Source organism: Prosopis cineraria, unplaced genomic scaffold (assembly GCF_029017545.1).
Source record: "Prosopis cineraria cultivar Desert tree isolate PC_DT_omini unplaced genomic scaffold, ASM2901754v1 PC1, whole genome shotgun sequence".
Lineage (NCBI taxonomy): Eukaryota > Viridiplantae > Streptophyta > Magnoliopsida > Fabales > Fabaceae > Prosopis > Prosopis cineraria.
In genome coordinates, this window is record NW_026555332.1 from 55,057,211 (window position 1) to 55,068,730 (window position 11,520).

An 11,520-nucleotide genomic window follows, 5' to 3' on the forward strand; every position below is an offset into this window, starting at 1 on the left:
GAGCTGACGTGAATCACAGGAATTCCTGACCAAAAGTAAATAGTTAGGAACGTAAAGAAATCTTTGGCACTGAAAGAGGTCTAGTAGTGTCCAATCTCTATTATCAACAAGGGATCGATGGTTTTAACCCCGCTTGAAAATAATTATAGTCAACCTTGTCTTACTCAACAAACATACGTCGCCTATATATGGTGACCCCTCTCACAACTATAAGTGGGAGAAAAAGATAGAAACATGGGGCGTTACAATATTAAGAGGAAGATGACGTTACATTTGATGCCTTGCATGGATAAGGCGAGTCACGTGACGAGGAACATGGACTCTTTTCAAGGATGCATGCGTGCAGAAAACGAAAAGAAATGCCTTCAACCACATAGCAGCATCAACACACAATGACCTTTTTCTCTTCCAAAACAATTACTGGTCAATTAATGGAAGTTGCCAGATGTAAGTTGGCTTCTTCCCAATTCGCGGAAGAAAAAGGCGAACCTCTTGCCTTGTGATACTTTGTGTGGCTCTCATTCATTTATGCCTCGTTTTTCTCCACCACTCAATACTCCCGGCCCTCTGTTTTTGTTTCTCTCCCTTTCCCTTCTCTAATCGTTTAATTTCCCTCAAATGGAATCTCGACCCAAGTGTGCATGAAATTCTCTACTCACACACCAGCTCACGTTAATGTGAGTGACAAGAGCTCTGTTGTCAGTTTGTCATTTACGTAAATGATTAGGGATTTAAATTCTTGCTCTTGTGCATATTTCAATCCAAATGGGAAGAGTCAGCTTTTTGCCCTCAGTATATTAACAAAAATTAGTTCTTGATGTATCCCTCTATCTCTTGAAAAATTCTCTGCCCACTTGTAGGCAGCTTCTCACACATCTAATGTTTAGAGTTGTTCAAAAATAAATACATAACAGTACTTGAGCGTTGATCTTCGGCTTTAACAAAGCCTACATGAGTATTATTCCAGTCCAAAAGCATGATTAGTAGGCGCATCCAATCCAGTTAGTAATTAATTTCAAATATAAGTAGACCTTTCTACTTCTTACATAGAATAAACGTAAAATGTCAGTGCTCCTTTCAAAACAATGTACTCCCTTTCAAAAATATATTGTATTTTAAATAAAATAAAATGTTTAAAAATATAAAGTATTTTAATCTAATATATAATTAATGAAATTTTTTCAACAATACTCTTAACTAAAGGGTATAATTAATAAAAATTTTTAATCAAGACACTTTCTTAAATAAAAATAAACCTTTAAATAATGTATAATTTTAAAAATAATTAATTGATTGATTAAAATATAATTTAATAAAAAATACTTTATAATATTATAATATGGAACGGAAGTAATTTTTTTTATTTTATTTTGGGCTCAGATTCGAGATTATGCGTTTCAACTTAACTTATTTCATAGCCATAGCAACTCACTGGATTCAAATACCGGTAGCCAGGGCACGAAGATTAGTTAGGTGCTTAAATTTTAAGAGAAACCAAAAAGATTACGAACGGCAAACAATAAAATGGCGCGATCCGCGACGAAACTTGAATGGGTACGTACGGGGTGGGTGGGAGGCGTCGCGGGAATGTTCAGGGTTGTCTTCGTTTTCCATTCTTAGTCTTCTCATCGCATATTATTAATATATATTCTTCCTTTCTAGGTTGAAGACCAATTCATATTTTATTTTTGCGACGACTGACTCGTGGAATATTTTTATCTTTTTTCTTCGTCGGTTAAGATTCATTTTCTGCGAAGCTACGCGGCCCGGGTTCACGTTTCACTGGTTTCGTCACTCTTCGTCGCGGGTCTCTGCAAATTGAAAGTCGGTGTATTTTTTGTTTTTGAAACTTTTGGTGGGTAACATCCTAAGCTTTTTGCATTCCTTTGTTCGATTCCCTGATTGTGGTTATACTGAGTGGGGGTATTGGGAATAAAAAACGATCATTATTATGAATGACTCTCTCTGCTCTGACGATCCGTGTGCTTCGTCGGAGAATAATTCAGCTGTATCCAACTTTTAACTTCTCCAATATATTCCGGCTTCTTTCTTACTTTATATCTTATTTGCTTGAACGGCTTTTCCTTGTTCTGTATTGCCTCTGAAATTTGAGCAGGCCTTAGTATCCGGGTAAATGATTGAATTTTGTTCGTTACTTATTTCTTCTTCCATCTCTCCCACCTGGGAAGGGAAAGGGAGGGATTTTAAATTTGTTTTTAAACTATTATGCACATATTCTTAATCATAAAACGCTGATTTATAGGTAAAAGTTTGTATGTGCTTAACTCAGAACTTGGACATAGTAACAGCCTGCTCCTATGATTGATTAATTGCAGACAAAACACAGAATGCAAACGAAGTTTGTTGCTAGAAAGATTTAAGTTTTTTGTTATCTTATGCCTTTTTTTAAATAATGTTTTTAACAGAAGCGTTGCAATGACAACTAGTATAGCCGGCGGGAGTGCCCAACTAAATTACATATTCACAGACTTCAAGGGGAAAAATTGTAGAAGGACTTGTACGGTCTCTGATGCACCTATCAAGAGCTATTTGCAAAAGGAGCTCCCTTGGTATGTAGTGAAGATGTTGATCCAGGAATAACGATGATTTAGGTTAATTATCATGGTTTTGCAGCTAGACAGTCCATATGAATCTGAATTGTTTGTTTCAAGGGTGTCTATAAACGCATGGTCAAATTATAGTTTTACAATGAAGTATTTGAAATAACTTCGGGCAGCATGATCTGAAACTTTGTAAATGGAACTTTGCTCTACAATTTTATGATCATACTCCTTTACCGAGTCAATGATTTTCAATTGTTTCCATGTCTTAAAATTACAGGTCAAAAGGAGCACACAGTGTCCTGTGGAAAAACCGATGTAAACTTGCTGTATCTCCACGTTATAAGAATTGGAAACCTCTCAGATCAGCCATCTCCTCCTACAAGAAAGATGGTTCCACTAAGTATTTTGACTTTGCTGTAATTGGAAGTGGAATTGCTGGCCTCCGCTATGCACTTGAAGTTGCAAAACATGGTTCTGTGGCAGTGGTCACAAAGGCTGAACCTCATGAATGCAACACGAATTATGCTCAAGGTGGTGTTAGTGCTGTCCTATGCCCTTCAGATTCAGTGGAGAGTCACATGGAGGATACCATAGTGGCTGGGGCTTATCTTTGTGATGAGGAGACCGTCAGAGTATGCTCTAGAGTCATAAACTTTACCTTGTGTAATTCATTCCTAAACTCTGACTTCTGCCCTGTAACATTAGACCTAAATACTAAAAGATAGTGAATCCCAAATTTCTTGAATCAAGAAGCATTCTTTTTCCAGTCTTATTGAGGGTATCGTTCAAATATGCAAGTGTTGCTCGTGCGCTTTCGGATAATAGTAAAATTGCTGATTTCTTTCACCAATTTATTCAGCTTTTTGTGCACTTTGACTCTATCTTTTAGGTTGTCTGTACTGAAGGACCTGATAGAGTTCGAGAACTGATTGCCATGGGCGCATCATTTGATCATGGGGAAGATGGCAACTTGCATCTAGCAAGGGAAGGAGGTCATTCGCATTGTAGAGTTGTTCATGCTGCTGATATGACTGGAAAAGAGATTGAACGGGCTTTACTGAAGAAAGTTATCGGTGATCCTAATATTTTTGTCTTCAAACACCACTTTGCTATAGATTTGCTCACTTGCCAGGTTTGGGTCTCTGTGTGGATATTTTCCCCTACTGTAAACTTACATGGCATGTTTAGTGTTCTTGTAGCCTGCATATGTGAAATTATTGGAAGTTTATAAGTTCTTTTTGGTTTTGCTCTTCTGCAATTTTGAGTATCCAAATTTGATGCCCGAGTATTTGAATTGCTGGATGCATTCACTCACAAAAACACATCGCTGATGTTGCAGGATGGATCTGATATAGTTTGCCTTGGTTTTGACACTTTAAATACTGAAACGTTACAGGTGGGAAAAACTGTGTTATATGTATTTCTTTGATGGCAATCTGTTTGCCTGCTTTAGTTCCAATTTTTAAAACTTTCACCTTTTTAGCTTTTAGGTGGTAAGATTCATTTCAAAGGTGACTTTACTTGCATCTGGTGGGGCTGGACATATTTATCCTACAACTACAAATCCCCTGGTAGTCCTCTTTCTCCCAATGCCCGAATATTTTTAGGAAGAATCCACTACCTTGATTCTTGCATGACTCTCTACAATGCAAATTGTTACAACGTCTGGAAATCTTTTAGGAATCATAATATTATTTTAAAGAATCAGCATCTTGAAAATTAAAACGCCTGATTATAATAGTTATTTTTTCAGTCATAACCAATGCACCAAATGAATTAAGTAGTGCAGTTGATTAAAGTAAAATTTAAAATCAAATAACTAATCCAATTTACTTACGGTTAAAATATAAGCCGTGTAGTGAATATCTTTTCTTCTGTCTTGATGCTTTGATGGACCATTGTACGTTGAATTGATGATTTCATTCTTTGTATCTTGATCATATTCAGACCGATCATGCTACAGTTTGTGGCTAGTCTTAGTTGCATCTTAATCTGACTCCCTTAGTGATTGTTACAGGTAGCCACAGGAGACGGGATGGCAATGGCACACCGAGCTCAAGCTGTGATTTCCAACATGGAGTAAGTAGAGCATTTTCAGAAATGTGAATGTTTATCTTTTTACTATTTTGTGATTGTCAGCCCAGTCATAATTAACAAATAGTAAAACTGATCACGAATACTGTACCACTGTGACAAATCTTTCTGTACTTTAGAAGGTATAGAATTAAATGCATTTCAATGCACAATTGCACCAACGACTTAGTTTCTTTCAAATGCAGAAGATCAATTAAAGAATGTCTTGGACTAATTATCCTTTACAGAGGACTCTTTTCTTTCTGTGAATCCTGACAAAGTATTTTTTGCCCGGTAAAGTGGAGCAGCAATTTAACATGTGAATATGCTATGAAGTATACATTATTTTATTCTAAGCTTACATACTTCATCCCTGTGTGCATGTGGGTGAGGACTTGTGTCTAGTATTTTGATATTGTAGTTTCTCTTTATGATTGGCTCAGGTTTGTACAATTTCACCCTACTGCCTTGGCTGATGAAGGGCTTCCTCTCAAACCAACCAACCCTCGGGAAAATGCATTTCTGATCTCTGAAGCTGTCAGGGGCCATGGGGCTATCCTGTATAATTTAGGCATGGAAAGGTTCATGCCCTTGTATGATGAGAGAGCAGAGCTTGCCCCCAGGGATGTGGTTGCAAGAAGTATAGATGATCAGCTTAAAAAGCGTGATGAAATGTATGTGCTCCTTGACATTAGTCACAAGCCCAAGGAGGAAATCCTCTCCCATTTTCCCAACATTGCTTCCGTGTGTCTCCTATATGGCTTGGACATAACTCGATATCCAATCCCAGTGGTTCCAGCTGCTCATTATATGTGTGGTGGAGTACGGGCTGGGCTCCAAGGGGAGACAAATGTACGAGGTCTGTATGTGGCTGGTGAGGTAGCATGCACCGGCCTGCATGGAGCCAATAGACTTGCTAGCAATTCATTGCTTGAGGCACTAGTTTTTGCTCGTAGAGCTGTACAGCCATCTGTTGATTGCATGAAGAGCTCCACTGTGCCTGTTGATCTGACTGCTTCAAATTTGTGGCCTAGACCCACTGTGCCTATGTCACTCGGAAGTAATGTCATTAACAAAATATCAGCGATGACATGGAAAGTGAGGAGAGAACTGCAATCTATTATGTGGAATCATGTAGGAATTATTCGGTCCACCATGAGACTAGAAACGGCAAAGCAAAAAATTGCTGAATTAGAAGCTAAATGGGCGGATTTCTTATTTCAGCATGGTTGGAAGCCAACTATGGTGGGGCCTGAGATTTGTGAAATGAGAAACCTTTTTTGTTGTGCTCAACTGGTGGTCAGCAGTGCCCTTTCCAGGCATGAGAGCCGTGGGCTGCATTACACAACTGATTTTCCTCATCTAGAAGAAAGTGAGAGACTACCAACTATTATTTTCCCAAGTTCACTTGTAAAGAGGTCGTGGAGTTCTCTGCAACTACACAATCAGTCCATGTATCAGTAAGTAGAGCTGTGCCTGTGCTGAGACGTCAATATCTATTATTATGTATGGGAAACTCTAATTAAAATTAAGCAGGATCAATACCAAAAAGGTTTAAAACTTTTGCTACATTCAAATTTCCCAGAACTCGCATTTTTGTACCCTTCGTTGAAACTCAATAGTTAAGATCCAGGATGTCAGGATGTCTTCCCTTTCCCCTTCTTTCAGCGTACTAATTTTTTTCTTTGTATATTCCGATACATCGTTTAAAAATAGATCAAGAAAGAAGTATTTTCATGAGGGGTAATTCAATGATAGTGATCCACACAGTTTGGGCCCTTGATTTACAGCATTTAACTTATTGGTCAAGTAGTTGCTAATCAAGTCACCCTTTGATCCTGCATTTAATGTGAATCCTATCAGCCTGTTGTAACATTCAGATTTTAGGCATAATTTCACATTACTTCGAAAGATTTTTAAGTCACTGCATATCTTCAATCATCTTCTTGGGTGTTCATTATCCTGGTTTTGGCCCAGAACTAGAAGTGTCATTTCAGGATCATTCCACAACCTCCTACCCAACTGACATATTTTGTTGAGTCGGACACAATTTTTCAGAGTATTTGCTGGCTGGATGTGCCTTGTTTGTCAAACACTTGGTGATTAAGATGCTCTTAAGATCTTTTCTGTACATTTTTATTTTGATGCTGATATACTATCATCAATCTAATTGCTTTATAATGCTGCTTCTGCAGAATACTTTAAGATAGCTTTGACGTCCAGGATACATGAAATAGCAATCAGACAAGATTACCGTCACCATTTGAAGGCTAACCATGGACAATAGTGAATGTTTCTGAAATTAGAGAGCTGAAAAAAGGGTATGCTGTGTGCAGCTGTCATACTTCACCATGATATGCTGAAGTGAGCATTTTCATCCAACACGTTAGAAGATTAACGGGCATAGCAGCCTTTGCAGCAAATTTGCGGATTGCAATCTAGGTCGCTGTTGCTAATAATGGAATGCTTGCCCTTCACTCTAATGAGCTGTGAGTTTGAGCAAGCAGTAGAACTAGAATAAAATGTATGAACCAGTGACTTTCAAATGATTAGGGATTACTTTGGGGATTTTCCTGTTAGCTTAATGCAACGAAATCATCTATAGTCAGCAAGTGTAGACAAGTAAATTATTAGTTATGAAAGCAACTGGGAAGAGGAGCTTCATCCATTGAAAAATGCTCTTGAATTAACTGCAGGGGACTGAGTATGATGCCATTGCTAGTAAAACGAGTTACGAGTCTTTGCGTTATGCTACAACCAATGACTACCATTTTTGCTCACTATTACTTCTCACTCACCAAAAAAAAAACAAAACAAAACAAAATAGCCGCCTTACGCGGAGAAATGATTTTCATGTAATTCATTCAAACCTAAACGCTAAGCCATCCTTTGCAGAAGAATTCCAATTCCAAAATTTGTTAAAACCAATGAACTATAGGAGCCATTATGGAAGGGATCGAATGAACAAGGGGATAAATTTTCTCCAAATGCATCCAATTCGTATTAGACGTTGTTTTATTACACGAGCGCCTATTGCCCAGTAGAATTTCCGCTTATATGTCATTAACTAAACAATGTGTTAATAAAGGAAAGCTGATCGTGGCAGATTTTGTTCCAAGCTTAAATTAAATTCCCTTTTGTCTAGGTTTACATTAATAATTTATTCTTTTCTAGTCTAGTATCCTTGCTAGCTGCTCCTCCCACGTTGGCTCGTATCACCAATGACTATTGCTTTCTTTTGTCTCCTGTGCACGCAAAAATATATCTTTCCAATTCCAACAAAGAAAGTAGACCCCATACGTAATGAATTCTTGACAGACTGTTCGCCGTTCGTTTTAACTTTCTGTACAAGTTTTCTGTCATCATTCATATAATGCTGATTATCTGTATGTACAATTTTCTATACCGAAATCAAAATATAGAGAAGCAATTTTTAATATCCGATGTCACCGAAATGGTTGAACTTGTTAAGAAAGAATATATATATATATATATAAAGGAAGTTTGATGCATAGCCATAGTATCAGTATGTTTGCCTTTTCCTTCAAGTAAAACCAATTTGACGTAGTGGGTTGAGTTATTAACCTTTGCTGCATCACTAATGCTCGTCAAAGAATCTTACCCTTTTTTAATTGGAGTTCCGAGTTTTACTTGTATAAACCCATTCGGTGATCCACCGTTTCGTAGGAGGAAGAAAACGATCATGAACTCTAGCAAGCACATTCATGTAATTGGGTGTTTAGTTCTGGGATTGGTTAGTGGAGTCTGGGGTGGTAATTATGGCTCTGAAACTTGCTGGTTTCCGGCAATTTACAACTTTGGGGACTCAAATTCCGACACTGGAGCCGGATCTGCAGCATTTACGGCGGTTCATCCTCCTAATGGCGAAAGCTTCTTCGGAAGTCTATCAGGAAGGGCTTGCGATGGTCGACTTATTCTGGATTTTCTTAGTAAGCGGCAAAGCAGAGCGTGCTCTGTTTCTCCAAACACTCTTGATTCAGCTTTTTTTTCCCTCCTCCTTTCTTTAATGGGTCGTTCTGGCCTCTTTTATGATATAGATCAACTATAGATATATTTCTTATCCGTGTTTCGTTAACGAACCTACGCAGCTGAAGAACTGAAGCTGCCATACTTGAGTGCGTATTTGAACTCACTTGGGTCAAATTACCGGCACGGTGCTAACTTTGCAGTAGGAGGTTCATCGATTCGTCCTGGAGGATATAGTCCATTTGATTTGGGGCTTCAGATATCTCAATTCAAGCAATTCAAGTATCGCACCAATGTTCTGTACAATCAACTTTCAGGCAACAGTGAGTTTTCTTCTTCTCTTTTGTATTTTTGGTTTTGATGGTGCACTAGAAACATATGCAAGCTGTAGATATCTCGAAGCATCATTAGAACCTAGGAAAGCTTCCGACTGGAATATTATTCCCTTTGGATTGGACTAAAGTTGTTTTTGACAATGACACACAAAACTGCAATATTCCAGGGACAGAACTTTTTCAAAGCAGTCTTCCAAGACCTGACGAATTCTCTAAAGCCCTATACACCTTTGATATTGGACAAAACGATCTTAGCTATGGTTTTCAACACACTTCAGAGGAGCAAGTTCGATCATCAATTCCTAATATCTTAGAAATCTTCAACCAGGCAGTGCAGGTAATCAACATTAGCAAATATTAGAACAATCAATTGGATGGTGACTCTGTTCCAAGAATTAAACTAGTAATGTTTGATGTTTTAGCAATTGTACAATGAAGGGGCTAGAATCTTCTGGATACACAACACAGGCCCAATTGGGTGCTTGCCTTACAGTTACATATATTACAAGTCAAAGCAGGGTAACCTGGATGCGAATGGGTGTGTCAAACCCCATAATGAGATCGCTCAGGAATATAACAGACAGCTTAAGGAACAAGTGCTTGTGCTGAAGAGAAATCTCCCTCTCGCCAAATTTACATACATTGATGTGTATTCAGCCAAGTACCAACTAATCAGCGATGCCAAGAAACAAGGTGATCCTCAAGTTTTGACCCCAAACCAACACATTTGAAGTAGACTGATAGCAAAGTGCAGAACCTAACTTGTATAGTTTGCTTGGTGGCAGGTTTTGTGAGTCCATTGTTGTTCTGTTGTGGAAGTTATTATGGCTACCACGTTAACTGTGGGACGCAAGTCACAGTAAATGGAACTGTTTATGGGAATCCTTGCAAGAATCCATCTCAACATGTTAGCTGGGACGGCATACACTACTCTCAAGCAGCAAACCTCTGGGTTTCTAAACGAATACTCAGTGGTTCCTTCTCTGACCCTCCAGTACCAATCCAGAAGGCGTGCTTCTGACTCTCACTATAATTCAAGCCAAGAGCATTATATATTATTCTACAAACCAGGAGTTGAGAGTTGCAGGAGTTTGAAAAATTCACAACTTCAAGCAGGAACATGTTGTTATTTATGTTCTTTTAAGAAAAGCCGATGTAATTTTGGATTGAAAAGATCGTGTCACTGTCTCCTTCTTATGGCACAGATGAAAGATATACATACATACATACATACATATATATTTCTTTCTTCAAGAGTTTGGATGACGGTGTCTGTTTCATTTTATATAAATTGAAAATACAATCAAATGAATTTCAAATATAACTAATTAATTCAACTTTAATCTTTGAGATAAGGGGTTTTGTTAGATCAATGGATACTGCGAGCCTTGCGAACTTACGATCAGTACTATGATCAACTTTTAAGACATTGCCAAAGACACCATCGATAGAGCGAATGATGCTCCTGTGGTAGTATCTAGCAGGCAGACTGGAAGACGAACCCATCCTATCACATGGTTAAACAAATGCTCCTGAGGCTTAAAAGGAGTCCAAGGTTGAACAGTCAGATAATGGCCATTTATAACCCAGGAGGCAATAGTTAAACTCTCTGAAAGTCATCTTCATGATTGAACTAAGCCAGGAAACATTAAACATCCAAATCGTTTAGCTGAAACTGCCGAAGAGGTCGCGAAATTAATTGAAGTTGCGTCCTAAGTAGTTTAATCACCACTGAGTGACTCATTCTCTTGTTTAAAACTTTCAGCAGTTGAGATGAAAAGGTAGTCATGGGAATGCCATCGTTCTCGTCGATGGTGACACCAATCCTTCCCAAGCTTTATGTCGCCTTCCTCCTCGGTGCCTTAAATGAAGGAGCCTTCACCTCTTGATGAACAGCCACCTCTGGCATCAAAACTTCGGTGGTCGCTTGCGTTTAGTAGCAAGACCTGGAGACAGAGGAGCCGAGACATGGTCTTCATCATCAGAGGAGACGAAGGAAACGTCAGGCTCTATGTCGTCGTTGAGATCCTCGCATTCGTCTTCATCTCGTTTCGCAGCTTGACTTTCTTCGAGAAACAGTCTTCATATGGCTGTTTCCAAACAAGCTGAGCAGTCCATAAGGATCCCAAAATTTTTTGCATCGCTATCACTTATCTTTCATTGCGTACTTCTGCCTGCTACCATACGCTGCCCCACACACTCACACACATCCCTTTCTTCTTAGTCTTCCATGCATCTTAATTTCATTCATCAATAACGCCACGTTGATACCCGGCACTCTTTCCATTATCTAATGATGAAACTAGATGCATATATTGGTAAATGTTTTCATATCTCAAAACAAATTGTTTTTCCTCGTTTGCTCCTAATCAATGGCTAGTTATAACGGATAGTTTTATAATCACCGCGTGTTCATATATTTTATTCAAGTTTGTAATATTGATTACTCCCTCCATCCCTATGTTAGTATATTACGCGTTCTTAATTAAATCTCATATATTAATTAAGATTTTTTATTTAGTTAAAAGCACATGAAATTGTAATAATTTTTTAATGTTACC

The 11,520-nt window shown here is 38.3% G+C and overlaps 2 protein-coding genes across 7 annotated transcripts; both read left to right on the top strand.

The window, feature by feature from the left end:
- The first annotated feature begins 1,463 nt into the window (after positions 1-1,463).
- Positions 1,464-7,241, top strand: LOC129315646 (L-aspartate oxidase 2-a, chloroplastic). 6 transcript variants are annotated; one of them, XR_008594549.1, is made up of 11 exons: positions 1,464-1,554; positions 1,663-1,855; positions 2,427-2,570; positions 2,842-3,196; positions 3,454-3,696; positions 3,904-3,960; positions 4,055-4,135; positions 4,582-4,643; positions 5,081-6,097; positions 6,615-6,736; positions 6,833-7,241. XR_008594549.1 is itself a non-coding variant. In XM_054959536.1 (9 exons), exons 2-9 carry the CDS (start codon positions 2,437-2,439, stop codon positions 6,840-6,842), a joined length of 1,959 nt encoding a protein of 652 aa, XP_054815511.1. In that variant the 5' UTR covers positions 1,568-1,855; positions 2,427-2,436; the 3' UTR covers positions 6,843-7,241. The 6 variants fall into 6 exon arrangements, 2 of the variants coding, with proteins under 2 accessions (XP_054815519.1, XP_054815511.1); XR_008594551.1 differs by having other exon boundaries at positions 1,472-1,554; positions 1,663-1,734; positions 2,426-2,570; XR_008594550.1 differs by having other exon boundaries at positions 1,476-1,554; positions 1,741-1,855.
- An 858-nt stretch (positions 7,242-8,099) lies between these two features.
- LOC129315667 (GDSL esterase/lipase At3g27950-like) lies at positions 8,100-10,213 on the top strand. Its single transcript, XM_054959554.1, has 5 exons — positions 8,100-8,587; positions 8,747-8,947; positions 9,127-9,296; positions 9,382-9,652; positions 9,745-10,213. The coding sequence occupies exons 1-5, from the start codon at positions 8,239-8,241 to the stop codon at positions 9,978-9,980; spliced, it is 1,227 nt and encodes a 408-aa protein (XP_054815529.1). The 5' UTR covers positions 8,100-8,238; the 3' UTR covers positions 9,981-10,213.
- The last annotated feature ends 1,307 nt before the right edge of the window (positions 10,214-11,520 follow it).

What these genes read in the sequence shown, in the direction of transcription:
- LOC129315646 (XM_054959536.1), top strand. Translation starts at nt 2,437, where the DNA reads ATGACAACTAGTATAGCCGGCGGGAGTGCCCAACTAAATTACATATTC. An exon ending in TAGATTTGCTCACTTGCCAG is followed by an intron (nt 3,697 to 3,903) that starts GTTTGGGTCTCT and finishes CTGATGTTGCAG; the next exon opens with GATGGATCTGATATAGTTTG. An exon ending in GCTGTGATTTCCAACATGGA is followed by an intron (nt 4,644 to 5,080) that starts GTAAGTAGAGCA and finishes TGATTGGCTCAG; the next exon opens with GTTTGTACAATTTCACCCTA.
- LOC129315667 (XM_054959554.1), top strand. Translation starts at nt 8,239, where the DNA reads ATGCTCGTCAAAGAATCTTACCCTTTTTTAATTGGAGTTCCGAGTTTT. An exon ending in TCTTCAACCAGGCAGTGCAG is followed by an intron (nt 9,297 to 9,381) that starts GTAATCAACATT and finishes TTGATGTTTTAG; the next exon opens with CAATTGTACAATGAAGGGGC. An exon ending in CAGCGATGCCAAGAAACAAG is followed by an intron (nt 9,653 to 9,744) that starts GTGATCCTCAAG and finishes GCTTGGTGGCAG; the next exon opens with GTTTTGTGAGTCCATTGTTG.